Source organism: Protopterus annectens, chromosome 2.part1 (genome assembly GCF_019279795.1).
Source record: "Protopterus annectens isolate FY-2018-M chromosome 2.part1, PAN1.0, whole genome shotgun sequence".
Lineage (NCBI taxonomy): Eukaryota > Metazoa > Chordata > Ceratodontiformes > Protopteridae > Protopterus > Protopterus annectens.
In genome coordinates, this window is record NC_056729.1 from 1092158591 (window position 1) to 1092177710 (window position 19120).

At 38.6% G+C, this 19120-nt stretch overlaps 1 protein-coding gene across 1 annotated transcript in view; it reads right to left on the reverse strand.

Moving 5' to 3' along the window:
• The window catches only part of LOC122794947 (uncharacterized serine-rich protein C215.13-like), a 796115-nt gene that overhangs the window by 688802 nt on the left and 88193 nt on the right, over positions 1–19120 (reverse strand). Inside the window, exon 2 of the mRNA XM_044063540.1 lies at positions 3215–3336. Within this exon, the coding sequence (XP_043919475.1) occupies positions 3215–3313 (99 nt within the window). The 5' untranslated portion in view covers positions 3314–3336. The remainder of the gene's footprint in view (positions 1–3214; positions 3337–19120) is intronic.

The following is a 19120-nucleotide window of genomic DNA, read 5'->3' on the forward strand; positions in this document are numbered from 1 at the left end:
TGATTATTATCCACAATAATTTGCTATGAGAAGTGACTTCAGTGGTTGTATTATTGAGAGAATGAGACAAAGAACTTTAAATTTTGTTTTTTCATGAGACAAGGATTTGGAGAGAAACGCAGTCTTTTTTTTTTTTTTTTTTTTACAGTTGAGCACAAGTTGTCATGGGATTATAGGATCATAGGAGGTTACTACGCTAATGGCACTGGGACCCTTAGAAGCCTATCCAAGAGTTTATCCCCCAAAAAGAAAAGTCTGTCAGCACCTGTTGCCCCTGTCAGTGAGGGACAGAGGACACAGGTGGAACCCCTTGGACAAATTTGTGGTTTCCCATGCACTCATCAAGGTTGCACTTGAAGAGGGTCAGCAAGATACTCTGTTTGATGTATATGGGAAGTCTATTCCAGAGATGGGGCAGCCTCTGGGAGACAAAACTGTCTCTCCAGCAGGTTTTGTTGATGCCACATATTAGATTTAGGGCTTTTGAGTGGGTAATGCATGAGGAGTTAGACTTATGGGTATGGAGCATCTCTAGTAGGGCAGGGTTTGAGATTGCCTTGTAGGCCAGACACAGATCACCCCTGAGCAATCTGTATGAAACTGAATAGAGTGATAGTGATTTGAGCCTGTCCACATAGGACAGGTGTTGGAGGCCATGGATTGTCCTTGTGAGGTATTTCAGTGGCTTTTCTATTTGGTGCAAATGTTTGGAGAGGTACATACCAAATGGGGCATTATACTCAATTATTGGTCTAATGAGGGAGGAGTATACAGAGGTAATAACCTACTTTTTTTCCTGAATGCAAATCCCTTTACTTATGAGATGAGATTATTATTATAATCTACCTTTGTAGTGGCTTGCACCTGGATAAGATCCTGGCATGCATAAATGGGAGTAAGTATAAAAGATTGGTATCTGGCAGGAGTTTTGTGGGCACCTGTCATACTTGATAGGAATCATCCACCCCTGGCATCAATGTCATCACAGATATGATGACCCACAGACGTGTGAGCCCAAACAGCTGAACAGCAAAAAGGGCAGAGTTCTATAGTAAGTATATATATATTTTTTCACGTTTTCATCATATTAAAGATAAAAATAAAGTATAAGAATGTTGTATAACAGAAGGTATTTGATAGAAGACATATGTTCATCTATAATGTTATTATAATAATGCAAAGGAAAGCATAAATATATTTGTACACAGAACTGCATCTGTTTACAAATATATGCATTGTTAATGTGGTAACATAATTGTCTGTATAAATACAAATGTTATATATGACTGACTAAAGAAATATATGCAAAATTACAGATATACATCTGTATGAGTAAACCTGCAACTATTTTTACATGTATATAAATGTATGTATTTATACACAAAAAAAATTGCATTGCCACATCTTTTGTAAACATACAAACACACACACTTTTACATTTGCCAGGACTGAGATTAGAACTCCAACTAGCTGCTTATATTACAGTGTTACATCGTTATCGGATGCACCACAGAACATTACCTTAGTATGTAAAGTACATGCAGACTATTTTTTTAAAGAAAGGAATTTGTTGTTGTTTTCCAGAAAGTATTTATTAGCATGATAATTGTATAAGACAGTAGTTTCTTCTACAATATTAACTGCATGTGGCTGAACTCTCATTCAAGTATCACAACTTAGTCAGAGTGGAGGACGGGGGGTGGGGATTGCAGTATGAAGTGAATGACTAGCACATAATAAAAAATGACCTGTCACATGCATTTTTAAACTATCTTCTTATATGTTTACAGTTAGGCAGAAAGCTATTAAAGCACTCATTGTACTGAAGTTTATGTATAACATCCATCTATAACACAAACATTTTTCTATTAATGTTCTATTATTTAAGCTTGAATTGAAAGGAACAGAAGACTTCCTTGAATTGTTACATTTTTCTATGTGTGTGTAAGTTCTGCCTAAACACATTTCATAGACTGTCTCAAGCAAACATTTTAAAGTAGAACCATCACTAAAAGGATATGGAAAAATTCCAGACAACACCCTTCACTCAAACAGAAATGTGCACACATATAAAAATGTAACAAGTTATTTATAACTTAAATTAAAAGAAAGCTTGGCAGAGTCAGAGAATGCGGGTATTACTAAATATTTAAATCGAGACATACAAAGCAGGTACTGCAGTGAATGAAATGCCTAGGATAGTAATAGTAACTGTACCAGTAACATTAAGGAAAAGAAGGTGAAATACAAGTAAACAGCAATTGCCTTATGTGTTTTTTTTTGGATATCGGATAATGAGATAGTGATTAGTTGAAGATGCTGGCAATCATGAATAAAGTACTCATGGGAATGTTTAAAAATGAAAAGAAATTGACAGCCAGAGACACGTTTATTTTTTGTTTTGTATATAACTGCATTACAGAGATTGTAGGTGCTGCTGTATTTCCTAGTCATAAGCTCTTAAGCAAGAATAGGTACCAAGAGGGAGGATTTTTGCCTACCCATCATTTAGAATACTGATGGGTGGAGGATAAGGATTAAAATAAACATGCTACAGGCACTCAAACATCTGGCAGCTAGCAAAACTGAACCAGGACTGACATGTATACATTTGTGCTTTGAACTGGAGGAATGACCGTCATGGATGCTGCACCTTGAATATTCATACCTGTGAATCATAATCAAAGTATTTTTTCTTTGAATGAAAGTAGAGTTTGAAGGAAAACTCAGCAAGCATGTATAAGAGAAAACATATATGCTGCCTATATAAGTCACACTAATTTGTATTGTACAGCAGGCTGTTTAATCTGAAATTGCAATGTAACAGATACACAAGAATATTTTGCATTTTGACTGCTAAGAATACTTCTTCAATAGAATGGGCTGAAGATTAAGAAAAAAGTGGTAAAAGACAGAACTTGTAGGGTCATCTCAGGACACTGAATTGACAGACACACATATGGGGCACCTGTCATCAAGCAGATGGAGATGAGTGTTTTTTTTTGTTTGTTTTTTTGTTTTTTTCTCCAAGGATTGCTCTGGAAGCAGCATTGCATAGAAATGATCCTGGTAATGTTTCATCTAGTTAGCATGATTTTTGCTGTTGACATACCTCTTTCTCACAAGGATGTTTAGCAATATAATATTGTAACAAATGCAATAGGAAAGTACATTCTGAACACTGTGTAACAAAAGATGCCAAAAAAGAACTTACCAGTATGTATGTAATTGAATCTGGATTTATATCAGCTGTGGACTGGTTACTTAAAAGTGTCAAAGCCATGCAGTGAAGTACTATCCACAATATCAACATCGTGAAAATGGTTTAAGTAGATGCTGAAAAGGAAAACAAACCCGAAAGATTAATCTCCCTAATGCATCCTTTAGGGTATCATATAACATACACAGTGAATGTAACCAAGTTTGTGAAGTAACACCATGACAAATAGCTCCCTTCATTATTTATCAGTCAAGTTATGGAGAAACTAAGTACAGGAATTTATATATCTAGAAAATATAAGACAAACATCTTCTTTATATTTACTTTGGTGAGTTTCATAATAAATGCAATCAGCACATTACTGAATGCAAGAACCCAATATTTCTTAACCAGTCTGTAGTCAGACAAAATGTGTCTTAATGAATGCTGAGGCACTTGGTACAAATGCTATTGTTTTGTGCAGCAGGCAGGCCTGTTTGGTGTTTTATATAGTACTAGGCACTCTGCCTGCTTGACTCATGCTAATTTTATCAGTTGTTCATGCAAGTGTAATAAACAAAATTAGGAATATTTCACATAGTCATTAAAACCATTATTGAATTCCACGCAGATTTTCTTGTGATTAATCATGCTTTTATACTTGTGTGTAGGCAGGTAATAATTTGCAATGCCTGTCTTTGAAACATGCTCCACTTAAACAGTTTTTTACTTTTTTCCCTCAAAATGTTACACCTGCAGAATTTTTTTTAATAGTATTTTGAATACAGTTGTACTTCTAACTTCTTTAAACAACTGTCTCACTTCTGCAAGAAGTATAAATGCTATGTAGTGCATAGAACACTATGATTGCATTCCCAAACTTAAAAAAAAAAAAGATAAACCAGTGAGACCTGACTGTAACAACACTTCCAGTGGTGTGTAACATTTATACACATCCCCTAAGCACTGCTGCAGTCTGGCCTCACAAAAGTGACATTACTTCCCTCTTAAACTGACCTTAAAGTCTTCTTCTTCTCTTTTGGCTATTTCCATTAAGGGTCGTCACAGCGGATCATCTGTTTCCATTTCTTCCTGTCCTCTGCATCTTGCTCTGTCACACCAACCACCTGCATGTCCTCTCTCACCACATCCATAAATCTAATCTTAGGCCTTCCTCTTTTCCTCCTACCTGGCAGCTCCATCCTTAGCATTCTTTTCCCAATATACCAAGCATCTCTACTCAGCACATGTCCAAACCAATGCAATCTTGCCTCTCTGGCTTTGTCTACAAACCGTCCAACCTGGGTTGACCCTCTAATATACTGATTCCTAATCCTGCCCATCCTCATCACACCCAGTGTAAATCTTAATATCTTTAACTCTGCCACGTCCAGCTCTGACTCTTGCCTTTTTGTCAATGCCACCGTCTCCAACCCATATAACATAGCTGGTCTCACTACCATCTTGTAGACCTTCCCTTTCACTCTTACTGGTACCCGTCTGTCACAAATCACTCCTGACACTCTTCTCCACCCACTCCATCCTGCCTGTACTCTTTTCTTCACCTCTCTTCCACACTCACCTTAAACTGACCTTAAAGTACTTTGTTCATATTTTCATTCTCCTGATGAATGTTTACAGACTTAGTATAAGTAATTTCATTAACTAAAAAGAGAATTTTAAGACTGTATTATTTTTCTCTAATGATGTCTGGTTTGATTCTCAGCTAGAGCGTCTTCTGCATGGAGACATATGCGAATGGGCGTACCTTCGTTGAAGGCTGTGCGTCAGAGCTGGTAACTCAGCACGTAAAAATCAACCACCAGTCATTAGTGGACCGGAGTTCCGCTGTGGTGACCTCTAACTTGGAAAAGCTGAAAGACACAACAACAATATTTACTTGATGTCTAAGAAATATTTTATTGGCTTTAAAAGTGGATAAAACACTTTGTGCTTTTTTTTCCTCTTGTGTTTTTATTTAGAAACTAATTGTTCACAGGGTAGATAAAACTCCATGCACTACAAAGAACTATGATTGGGTCTCACCAATCATAACCAATTATTATGTGTGCTGCGCATAGATGTCTCTAATGCATAATAATGTGATTACACTAGGAGACCCACTCTTAACCCTCTATATCTGTCTAAGTTGCTGCTGCAGTTTAATCAGATATGGAATTTATAACACATTCTAGAATACACTGTATGCATTAAATGCAGTAAACCAAAATTAAGCTCTATGCATTTGTAGGATTTGTCTATGAAGATCTCTGGTAAAAGTAGTTATTTTATTGTAGTCAAACAGTGACAATGTGGAGCATAAATAGCTTTTTGTTAGTTATGTAATGAACATAGGGCTGTCTGCAAACTGTGACGAGCAGGGCAGTCACCTGGATTAATGAACAATAGCGGGCACTGACCTAGATAAAGAAACATGCTATGTCTTTCAGCACCTAAATAATAGTATCTTGAGATCAATGATATAAAACCAACATTTATCATTTAGGTTAGTATTCAACTGAAGCTCTCCACTCTCATAACAAATGTTGCATATTATATGAACTAGTGCATACATATCATAAAAATTAGCATGCTTTTACTGGAGCATTTGTTTGAGTATACTGCTGTGGTGAAACTCCTTTGTATACTGCTCGCCACCCTGTTTCTCTCCCCAGAAGTCTGCCTTGTTTATTCTCTTGCAACAGGGAATTATCTTAGTACAACACAGAAATGAAAGTCTTCCACACAAATGCTCATACAAGCCCACACAAGAATTGTTTAATTTCAGGTCAACACCCAAGCAATAACAACCCCACCTTACAGACAATAAACAAACTATCTACACAACCCACTGCTTCCTCTGTTTATGTCTTTCAATAGTCATACTAATACATAAAATAACAAAACATACAATGTTATACCTCACCTTCCCAAGCAGAATTTCCTGGGATTGTGGATTGATCTCTGTATACCACTAGAGCATTGTGGTAACTTTTTATTGTTTAATAAGAGGATGAGTATAAAAACTGAGCTGATATCTAGCATTTCCATTTTGCAATTTCTTTCACAGTACAAGATATCGTACAATTATAAATAAAAGGAGATGCACATTGTAAGTTGCAGTGCCTATTTAAGGCTGGAGAAAGGTGCAAAACAGGGGCCTGGATTCCAAAAGGATTAGGCAATGGAGTGACTCAGTATGACAGAGTCCAAAATCTGGGCCTCTACCAGTACCCATTCATTAAATGTTAAGGAGGATTGCTGGAATCTTGCATCTGATTCTAAAAGGGAAATCGTGCTCATTACACTAAAATATTTCACAATTTGTACAGTGACAAAGGTCACCAGTGTACATTGATGTACCAGTTTTGAAGCTCATTGAACTCAATGACTGACTTGATGAAGCAGAAGCTCCACGTGCATGTGGGACATGGAACTGGAGGCAGTTAATGGTGAGAAGGTAAAATACTTATACCACATTCCACATACTGCTTGTACTATACTGCAGTTTTCAGGAGCTGGGGAAGGAAAGCCTGGGACAATAAACTTTGGGTGCAGTTCAAGCTGTCCCCAGACTCCTGTGGAAAAAGCTTACAGTCTACATTTTGTTAACAATACATATAATTTTTCTAGTAAGAAAGTGTCTCTGCACGCCAATTCCTTCTTGTGAATGAGGAGAATGTAGGCATGCTAGGCATGCTGCCAGTCATCTCTGCATTCACCCTTTTGCACTGCAGGTACAGCTATGGCTCTGCAAAGCCTCATGGCATTGCAGCTCTACCTGTATGGCAGACCTGGTACTGTAGGCATGTTACCTGCCTGCAATAAATACCAGGTCTGCCTTACAGGTGGAGCTGTGGAGCTCTGTCTGACTTGACAAACCTGCCATATCCTTGGATATAGCTAATCTTCTTCTTCTTCTTCTTTCGGCTTTTCCCAGTTAGGGGTTGCCACAGTGGATCACCTGTCTGCTCATGATTGGCAGTGGAGTTTTACAGTGTCAAGTTGCCAGCCTGGTGCCGAACCTTCCACTGAAGGCACACCCACGCACACACTCGCACCTAGGGCCAATTTAGAGTGTCCAATCAACCCACAGCATGTCTTTGGGATGTGGGAGGAAACCGGAGCACATGGAGGAAACCCACACGACCACAGGGAGGACATGCAGACTCCACACAGAAGGCATCCCAGCCAAGAATCGAACCGGAGAATTTCTTTCTGTGAGGTGGCAACGCTAACCGCTGCACCACCGTGGCCACCCTGGATATAGCTAATAAGAAGCATTAATCCAGAGTTTTGTAGAATACAATTATCTTCTTCTGCACTGGTGGAACTCCCAGCCATTCAGTATTCCATCATTGTTGGATACTGAATTGGGTGACTGCCCCCCCCCCCCCCGAATGATGTCATCTTGGGTGGTGAGAAGAAATTAATTTGGAGTATGAAGAATGGGATGGCAAAGACTGTCCTCTACTCTGAAAGTTTAGGAGCCTGCACAGGAATTGCCACCTCCCAAGTCTGGCCAGTCCTGGGACCCAATTCTCTGTATTGCTATAGGAAGCAATTGTCTACCTCTTGGGACAAATCTCTGCAGCCCTGCAAAAAGAAATGAGCCATCAATGGGAGAAAATATCTGCAGCCCTGCAAAAAGATATGAGATATTAATGGCAGCAAATCTCTGCAACTCTGCAAAATAACTTTGTGTGTCCACTTTACATAATCCCAAGAACAGAATTTAAAATAATTCATAGTTTAAAACCAAAAACTTGCTTTTATGTATGCATTTATCATAGGATCCTATGATCCTAGGAGGTCACTAGGCTACTGACTCTACAGCCCTTACAAGCCTAGCCAAGTTTTATCCTTATTTCCATGATTAACACCTATCATCCCTGTCCAAGAGGGACATAGGTGGGACCCCTTGGGTAAATTTATGGTTACCAATCCAATCATCCAGATTGAGTTTAAAGAGGACTAATAAGATGCTCTGCTTGACATGAAGCAGGTGTCTGTTCTAAAGGTATGGCAACATCTGAGAGACAAATCTGTACCTCCAGCAGGTTTTATTAATGTGACATACCAGGTTAAGGCCATTAGAGTGAGTAACTCATGTACCATTTGACTTATGGATATGCAGTATTTCCAACAAAGCGGGGTCAAAGATTGCCTTATATGCATGGCAGAGATTGCCTCTAAGCAGTCTGTATGAAACAGAAGAAAATGATAATGATTTCAGAAGATCCTCATAGGAAAGATGCTGAAGACCTTGAATTTTCCTTGTGAGGAACCTTTGTGGTCTCTTCAATTACTGCAGGTGCTTGGAAATGTACATACCAAAAGGGACATTGGTCCCAATTATTTGCCTAATGAGGGAAGAGTACAGGGAGGTTTTAACATCTTTTTTTCAGGAGGCAATGCCTTTACGTATGAGATGAGCAATATAGAAAGTCCTTTTTACCACTGTGGAGACATGGTGATCAAAGGTAAGGTTGCTGTCAACTTGTGTGCCCAGGCCTCTCACCACTGAGTGCATACTTAGGGTGTTGTGATTGATGTGGCAGTTAGCAGGAACATAATTCTTATTGAAAGGGATGATAATACATTTTTTTGCATTGAGTTTAAGGCCATTACTTTGGCACCAGTCATTTGCTTGTGTAAGACCCTCTTGTAGAATATTGACATATTTTGGAGATTCTATGACCTTTCCCAGTTTGCAGACATCAGCAAACTTTGTCAGCCACAGACCTTTAGTTTTAGTTTGCACTTCAGAGAAATAGATTCAAAACAGTAGAGGTCCCAGGACTGATACCTGTGGAACACCACTGGTTACAGGTCTGCTGTTGTAGGTGGATTCCCCTATTTTGACTATATGGGTTCTACCAGTGAGCCAGTTAGTGACCCATCTAATGATATATGGGTTGATACCTAGCTGAGTGAGTTTGTCCATTATGCATGAGTGGGGGCTAGGTAGGCTGTATGCACAGATTTCCCCTCATCAAGGGCCTTGGTGACTGTCTCAAAGAAGTCCACCAGGTTTAACAGGCATAATCTCCCTTTGACAAATCCAAATTGAGTAGGGTCAAGTGTTTGGAGGTTATCAATGTCTTTGTTGATAAGGCCCATGATGATTTTCTCCATGGTGGTGCAGAGAAGGCTAGTCAGGCTAAGAGGTCTATTTTTCCCAGAGACAGTGGAAGCACCACCTTTGTACAAGGGGATAACGGTGGCCTTTTTCCATTCAGCTGAGATAAAGCCAGTGCTTGGACTATGATTGAAAAGAGTACCCAATGGTATTGCTAATTCTTGTTTGAGCCCATGTAGGACACAGCCTGGGATGTTATCAGGTCCCACGGATGCTGTGTTTTTGACCTTAGAGAGGGAATTCATGACCTGCTCTTTAGAGATATGGGGTAAAGGACAGTTGGTAGGGATGTCTTGGGGTAAGTGTGGTAGGGAAAAGGGAGTGAAGTTTTCACAGTACCTGTTGGCTAACAGGTTAGCAATGTCCACAGGCTTGGTATATGTGGTATCATTAACTACTAGTTTGGCACAACTCTGAGCATTTCCTTTTAGGTTACAGATGTAACTAAAGAATGCCATATGGTCGTCCTTAGTTGAGGAAGCTAATTTGGATTCGTAGTTAGCTTTGGGGGGCTTCACAAGGAGTCTATTTGCATGTTTAATCTAAGGAGGGAGTGTTTCCAGCTTGGGGCTCACTCCCTCTTAATCTTAAATAATGATTACTTCCTCGTATTAAAAAGCCTGTTAATGGCAGTTGTCCACCAGAAAGGTTTGCTTTTCCTTGAGGAGCTTGTTTTGGTCCTATCAGGTACAGACGAGTCAATGCAGTTGTTCAGGGGTTGGGATAAAGTATTTGTGTAGAACTCAGCATAGTTGTCGGTTCCATCTGAGGAAGGAGTTGCTGTGACGCTAATGATACCACCCTATAAGAGGTTATAATCTGCTTTGGAGAAGTTTTTTAATTTAGTTTGTGCTATGGGGGAGGAGGTCAGGTGTGATAGTAACTTCAAATGAGACTGATTTATGGTCAGATCTCACCAGGGAAGACCTCACAGTGGAGATGCTACAGTGGTTCCCCATGTTGGTAAGCACCAGATCCAAGATGTTGGCTTCACTTGTGGGGATGTCATTTAGCTGGTCTAGGGCACTGGAGTTAGTGGAGGAACCTTTGGGTAAGTGAGTTTCTGCATGAGTAATTTCCCCATTCAATGGATGGATAAATAAAGTCACCCAAAACCATGGCGTTCAGATGTATCTTGATAGACTAAAGTAGATCCAAATAGGAAGAGTGGGTGTCCTGATTCATGGAGGGGGTCCTGTAGATGGCAATGAGTTGAATAGGTGCCCTACCAACAGTTAATTTCACCTGAAGTATCTCCAGGAAATCATGCTGTGTAGAAAATATGGAGGTGTATTTATCTTTAATGAAAATTGATACACTGCCTGCTTTAGTTTTCACGCCATCAGTTTGTGGTCTGAACATGTGGAAGGCAGTGAAACCTGATATGGCTGGGGTGCTCTCCACAGCCTTGAAACAGGTCTCCGTGACTGCACAAATGTCATTGTCTTCCAAGGTGAGGACTGCTTCCAGTGAATGCAGTTTTGTGTTTAGACGCCTAGCATTTAACAGCAAAACTTTGAGGTTATTTTTAGATGGAGTTCTTAGGTCAGGAATTTTGCCCTTGAGACACTGCCTAAAAAAAGCCAATATGGGGGTGGTGAAGGGCTTGGCCAGTAGCCAAAATCCCAGAGGTGACAGATGAAGACCATCTCTGGCAGAGCATCGAGGTCTGCCGATCATGTTATCCCAGGCTGACAAATACTTTATCCCTTGGAATGACACCAGAAAGTAAGCCAATTATTGAAGTCAATCATTTTCTATTATATTCTGGCATCATCCTAGGTGAGGGTAAAATGCTGCTTAAGGCTAGAGACATACCAGCTGAGACACATAGTTCAAGAGCTCAATCATGTCTCTCTTCATATAGTCCAGAGAGGTACATCTCAAGTTGTTCACATCAACATGGACTATGACAGAGTTATAACAGTACCTGTTGTTGAGTGGCTTGAATGTATGTGTGATGTGGTGGATCCTGGCACCTGACAGACAGATGACCATGAACTTTTCCTTATCCAGCCTGGTGAGAGGAACACCTGGGTGTCTCACGATGGAATCACCTATGACTAATATGTTTGGTTTTGTCTTTTACCATAAGGGCTTGACAGGTGAGTACCCTGGTATGTGAGCTATTAAGTGTATTGTATTTTGCAGAGGAAGTATTATGTGTAGCATGCTTGTGTTTGGCAGGTCTCTGGTTTTAGGTATGTTTCGGGTGAGGACCTTCACATATGTAGGTATGTGGGATGTGGGTTTGGGTGAGTAGGAGGTGAGTTGTGCATGCTGATGACCCGCTCATTGTCATATGTACTGACTGGTGTGTATATGTGAGAGAGCATGGATTCAAGGTTCTTAATATAGGTGCATCACTGACATGTTCAGTTTGTGGGGTCTAGGATCAGAGGGTTATCAGTGAACATGAGGCAGTTACTCTACACTGTCTCAGGATGCCCATGTCGACCAAGCTGGGTAGATAAACTGTGGGCAATTGCACATCCATAGTGTTGGGTAAATTTATATGGTCAGAAAAAGAGGTCACACTTAGGAATGGCAAGTGGGTGAGAGGTGTGTTGGAACCTCTAAGCTTAGGCTTAGTGCTCTACCTGACAGTAAAGCTGAGTCTTGAAAGACCTCTGGAGGACCACAAGCAAAGTGCTAAGAGAAAATTTAACAAGCAAAACATTTTCTACTATAACAACCAATGGTAACTACCACTATGCAGTTGTGCACAATGGTGCGCTACACACAAGAAGCACAGACATGTGGCAAGAATAGCCCTTTTAACTCAAAGAAGCAAACAAGGATGCACTCTCTGAACTCTAGTCCAATCACCCTCGATTAGATGGGACCCAGGCAGCACTGTTCTCCCACAAGGGTGCAGAAAGGCCTTCTCCATAAAGATGGCCTGAATTTGATGCTCAGAGGTTACAAAACAAACCCAGAAACAGCAAGCCTGGAAATGGGTTATGCTATAGCTGAACTAGAATGGTATGCAGAAAAATGTGGCCAAAAACAGTTACAAAAATTCAAAAGACATTAGAATGCAAATGCAAGCACTTCATAAAATCAGTTTCAGACCTAACTAACTAACACCCCTAATGATGGACCCCCCCCCACCCTTCAACCTATTCAGACACCGACCCCAGGCCATCAACTACTAATAACCCTGTCATTACTAACCCCCATACTCAACAAAATGTCATAGAAACTATTCTCATTTCAGCCCATACCCACTTACACCATTAAGAAACTGCTACAAAAACTAAAACCTTGCTCTACTTCAGCTGACAAGCTCCCCCCATACTACCTCAAACTGGCTGCTATCTTAGTCGCCTACCCAATCAGTATCCTTATAAATAGGTCTTTATCTGAATCAGAAGTACCTACCATATGGAAATAATATCACTTCATCCCCATCCACAAAGGAGGCAACTCTTTTGATCCATCCAATTTCCGTCCTATATCCATCTTGTCACCCATATCCAAAATTCTCGAGAGACGTATCCATCAGCAGGTAATGCAATACCTATTGTAAAACAATATTTTATCCAAAACCCAACATGGCTTCTGACCTAGCCACAGTATAGCTCCAGCCCTATTATCTTTTACAGACACCGTGAACAAGGATAGAGATGCAGGATGCTATACAGCCTCAGTATTCCTTGATCTCTCCAAGGCCTTTGACACAGTGTCTCACCCCTTACTTTTGAACACACTGTCTAACTTAGGCTTCTCACATAACACAGTAAAATGGTTTCAAGGATCATAAACAAGCAGTGAAATGGTCTGACAAACTCTCACTCTTTCTCCACAACCTTACTGGAGTCCCCCAAATCTCCATCGTAGGACACCTACTCTTCAACATTTTCACAAATAACCTTCACACTCCTCTCACCCTGGGACCCTCATTCAATATGCTGATGATTCCACCATAATCTGCACTGCTCAATCACTACCAGAACTACACTCAAAAACTCAACAGTCCTTTACAGCAGTTGAATCCTGGCTAAGAAATGTCCAACTCTTTCTTAATCCAAAGAAGACAAAACTAGTACTCTTTAATCCAAAACCACCTCCCTTGTCACTGATCATTTCAACATCCTTGTATCTGACAAAACACTGCCATATCAATACTGCAGAAAACCTAACTTCTAGGTATTATCATTGACAATAAACTTTCATTTGACCCCATATACAGCAACATGTAAAGAAAACTCATCAAAAACTGGGACTCTTATATAGAAACAAATATTTTTTTTTTACTGCAGCAACCAAAACTACCCTTGCATAAACATTTTTACTTCCCTCTCTTCTGTATGTTGCACCTATCTTAACTAACTTACAAAATTCTACCCTAAGCAAGTTGTAACAGAGCTACAACAAAGTTGTAAAGTTTGCCACAAACTCTAAATATCACACACACACACCACTGTAAACCACTCCTAGAACTAAACTGGCTTGAACTACCCAAACAACTTGTCTTTATTCAGCTATCCACATTGCACAACCTTATTTTCAAGCCTACTGCCTGCCCTGCACTAGCCAATCTAGTCGCACCTTACACACCAAATCGATCCCTACTAGCAGAAGACAGAAATCTTTTAGCTATCTCAAAACCTACAAGAAAACCTGGTCACTCTCTATATTCTTACTCTGTCTCTATACATTGGAATTCACTACCTGTAGCTACCAGGTTTATTCCTGGTCTAACCCATTTGAAAGCCTCTTTAAAAAAATCATCTCAAAAATACATGGCTCTACTTCTGCATAAAGCCTGCCTAATGCTCAGGTCTTCCTCTTCTCTCACATTTCAATCCTTGACAGACTGCAAGATCCTAAAGCTCTTCTAACTCCTTCGTTGCTTCTATACCATATCCTTAAGCTGTTGCTCAGTCTTTATTGCTTGTATCCTTCTTGACTCTCTCTCACTATATGTCTGCATCACTAACTTTCTGGTTGCTATTTCTGCATCATGTATGATGAGAGTGACTATTATTGTCTGTAATGTTTTAACTGTATAGAACTGTTTAGATGTGTAGTAATATGTTACAACATCTTGTAGCAGTTTGTCCTTTCAACTTATTTTTGTATAGTATTTCTAATGTAATCTTTATTGTATTGGATTATACTGTATTTGTATTGTACTGTATGTGGAGCTTTTCTCCCCAGGCCTCTGCTGAAAATGGGTTCTGTAGACCCAATCAGACCACCCCAGTAGACAAATGTCAAATAAATAAAAATAAATAAATACTAATTAAAAGTTCAATATAAGAGCAGAAACAGGCACTTATATAGTTCGTTGAAAGCAACAGATGCCTTAGATCTTTCAGTACCTCAGTGAAGAGCTGGTTTTAGTGCTCATGTGATACATGGCAGTCCAGATTCCATAAGACCGAATCTAGTCTATGCTAAGTGAAGAGGTATTTAAAATTTAAAGTGTTTAAAACTGAGAAAGTACCCCTCCCCCTGTAGTACTTCAGCACTGTTTACCTGCCCTATGCTGTGAAAATAGAATGTAACACTATGGTTATACATTTATTTTATTAGGTTACTAAATAAAGCTTTCACTGTATATTACCTCTAGTAGATATTTACACCCTCCTGCACAATTGTTTTGAACTGTATATATATACTATAGCCCATTTGCTGGCTGTACTTGATGCAACTGAGTTTTTTTTTTTTTTTTTTTTTTGTCCTTTTAACATTTACTTGCAAACAGATTATAAGTGACATCTATGCACAATTGTGGCATTTTATGACAATTACTAAATAGTGTTGCCTGTAAACATTTTAACAAGTATGTTTTAATAACAATGATGCTTTAGAAAAACTCAAGCTACTTGCCTGGCAATCAGTCTTGTTGTTTATCTTATCTTTCCAGCATTTCCTGTAACTATTCATTCAGTCTAGGAAGGTCTGAGCTCACATTTCATACTCTATAAACTATAGTTAATTCTTTTAGCATTTTTCCTTTAATGTGATTGTGATTTGCATAACTATGCATTTATACAACATAAATATACATCATTTTACAATTACCTTACATGGATTTCAGTATTTTTTTTATTTTTTTATTTAACTATTTAACTGTCCTGCCATTAATTTTACAAAAACTGTTTGAATAATACCATCTGTGATTTTATTTTTAAAATTCAGAACTTTAACTGGTTGGTGTTACTATATATACAATTATATAAAAATTGTAAAAAACAAAATAGATATTAGTTTAACCAACACATTTATATTTATATTATTTATATTTGCTGTTGTCTGCCTTATTGTAACAGATGTACTCTAGATGAAAAGAACACACATGCATGTCTGTCTTGTATCTGTATATCTTTATACAAGCATGTCAGTCCTGTGACTTTAAATTTTTACTCATCTATTTTTATTTAATTTATATATTATAATACACTAGAACAGTTTTGTTTACCTTTTGACTATGCTAATGAATGGCATTCATATGCTTTACTTTACTGTAGTACTGATAGATGTCTTGCTTTAACTGAATGAAAGTAAAACATTTAAGAATGATTTGTCCAGACATCAGATCCTACTATCCTACCATGTATGTTTAACCATTTTCAAAACATAAACATATTATAAAATATATTTCTCTTGCACAGATTAGCTGTGTATGCAGGAAATTTCCAGTCTCTGTCAGTTCAGCTAATTTATTTTCTTTATCCTGCAACTGCAGTTGAATAGTTTCCTGTAATATTGTATGGTCTTTCTGACATTTTTTAGTAAGCTGTTCTGCTGAATTTGAAACTCCTATGCCCTTTTGAAAAGATGTGTGTATAACTTGTCTAAGTTTCCTGAACTCATTGTGTCTGTCTTTTAGAAGTTTATTACATTTCTTTGTAACAAAATGTACTAGGGGTTCTATCAGTAAATGATCTGACTCACATGTGGTGACAGGACATAACTGTTCAACATCAGAATGTAATGGAAACACTTTACCCTTAGTTAATTCTTCAGATCTGTCTTTACAGTCTATTTTTTTCGCAATATGATGCAATATTATTTTATGACATAATACACAAAATGCAGTTTTTGTTGAATCACACAATAAACATTTGTCATATTTCACATGATTTTCTTTGAGATACCAGTCAAATATTGTAATACATTTGCATAATGCCTTACTATCAACCTGCCCTAATAAGGGTTTACATTTACTAATGTGCTGTGTATACCAACATAGCATTTTTTTACATTTGCTTAAATTATGCATGAAAATATCCATACTGTCTAATCTAATATCCAAGACTGTTTAATATCCAAAACTGTCGAATAGCAACCATACTAAAAAATGTGACGTAGAAAAAAGTCTTACCAGTGAGCAAGAAAACAGGTGATCAGGCTGTTGTTGCAGATGGCTGGAAATTTTTCAAAGTCACTTGAGAAGCTGGGAAAGCACAACAGGCAGTGGACTGATGGGCTAGTGGATATCCCCCTTTTCTTTAGTGAAATTATGGCACTGCGAATTTCTTGAACTAGTCTCACTCCGGATTGTAGACGTCTAAAAAAACTTTACTACTGAAAGCTGCATAAACTGGAATACTTCTGTTTAAGATTGACACATACGTACAAATGTTAGTTACTGCAATTTAACTGAAGTGACCCTCTGCAGGGCTTACCATCACTCCTTCTGTGTTTGAATGCAGATTGTAGGTTCAAATGCAGACTAGCTTGCCATTGAAAAAATTATATGGTGCTAGTCACTCAGCTGCCTCGCCATTGAAAAAATATTATATGGAGCTATTTACTTCTGCTTGGTGTGATGGATTTGCAGTGCTCTTATGACACTCAGTCTTGCTGGCTAGATTCTGCTAAAATTCAAAGTCTGATTATATTTGCATTCACAGTCTGTTGCATACAGAAACTTGCAGAATATACACTGATGAGAGAATATACTTTGCAGCATCAACTTTAAAGAGCAGTAACAAATAACTTTTTATAATAAATCAAACGAAACCACGTTGCAGCTTAAAAGTACTGTTCCAACTTTACTTCTCATATAGTACAGATGATGTGAGAGATATAACATTTACCTCAGAACACCAAATGTGTTCCTACCATATCCCTAAACAACTGGATTTATACAGCTCTTTATATACTCTTTTAAACATATTTTGGAGAATTGCTTATCCTGTAGAAACAATACTAAACTTCCTTGTTTAACAATGTCTTGTAAGAGACCAGCTTTTCTGACAGTGTGAATATCCTGTAACAGTGTCCTGATGTCCATGTAGAAAACATATTTTTGAGGAAACACATTGTCCTGTATTCTATTTGGATCTTTGTATAAAACACATGTTCTTATGTCAATGCTGATAAGCATATCCTGTTTTTTATGAAGAAAAACATATTTTTGAGAAAACACATTGTCCTGTATTCTATTTGAATCTGTGTATAGAAACATGTGTTCTTATGTCAATGCTGATAAGCATATCCTGTTTTTTATGAAGAAAAACATATTTTGAGAAAACACATTGTCAGAGATCAGCTTTTCTGACAGTGTGAACATCCTGTATTTTATTTGGATCTTTGTAAAACATCTGTTCTTGTGCCATCCTGTTTTTCCATGCAGAATAACATGTCATTGTTCTTTAAAAGCAGATTTTGCATTTTTGTTATTGCATATATCATGCCTTGAGTCTGTAAGGGAATAATGTCCATTCAACAGATTCCTTTTCCAAGCCATGGTCATTTAGTATGACTGCTGATCACATTTTACTTAAACTTTGTTTCTGCATTTAAGCAAGCCTTTTCTTTCAGCATATTTACAACATAATTAATTTCAGATTTATATTAATAAAATCTAACAACCTTCACATATGTAGGTATGTGGGATGTGGGTTTGGGTGAGTAGGAGGTGAGTTGTGCATGCTGATGACCCGCTCATTGTCATATGTACTGACTGGTGTGTATATGTGAGAGAGCATGGATTCAAGGTTCTTAATATAGGTGCATCACTGACATGTTCAGTTTGTGGGGTCTAGGATCAGAGGGTTATCAGTGAACATGAGGCAGTTACTCTACACTGTCTCAGGATGCCCATGTCGACCAAGCTGGGTAGATAAACTGTGGGCAATTGCACATCCATAGTGTTGGGTAAATTTATATGGTCAGAAAAAGAGGACACACTTAGGAATGGCAAGTGGGTGAGAGGTGTGTTGGAACCTCTAAGCTTAGGCTTAGTGCTCTACCTGACAGTAAAGCTGAGTCTTGAAAGACCTCTGGAGGACCACAAGCAAAGTGCTAAGAGAAAATTTAACAAGCAAAACATTTTCTACTATAACAACCAATGGTAACTACCACTATGCGGTTGTGCACAATGGTGCGCTACACACAAGAAGCACAGACATGTGGCAAGAATAGCCCTTTTAACTCAAAGAAGCAAACAAGGATGCACTCTCTGAACTCTAGTCCAATCACCCTCGATTAGATGGGACCCAGGCAGCACTGTTCTCCCACAGGGGTGCAGAAAGGCCTTCTCCATAAAGATGGCCTGAATTTGATGCTCAGAGGTTACAAAACAGACCCAGAAACAGCAAGCCTGGAAATGGGTTATGCTATAGCTGAACTAGAATGGTATGCAGAAAAATGTGGCCAAAAACAGTTACAAAAATTCAAAAGACATTAGAATGCAAATGCAAGCACTTCATAAAATCAGTTTCAGACCTACTAACTAACACCCCTAATGATGGACCCCCCCCACCCTTCAACCTATTCAGACGCCGACCCCAGGCCATCAACTACTAATAACCCTG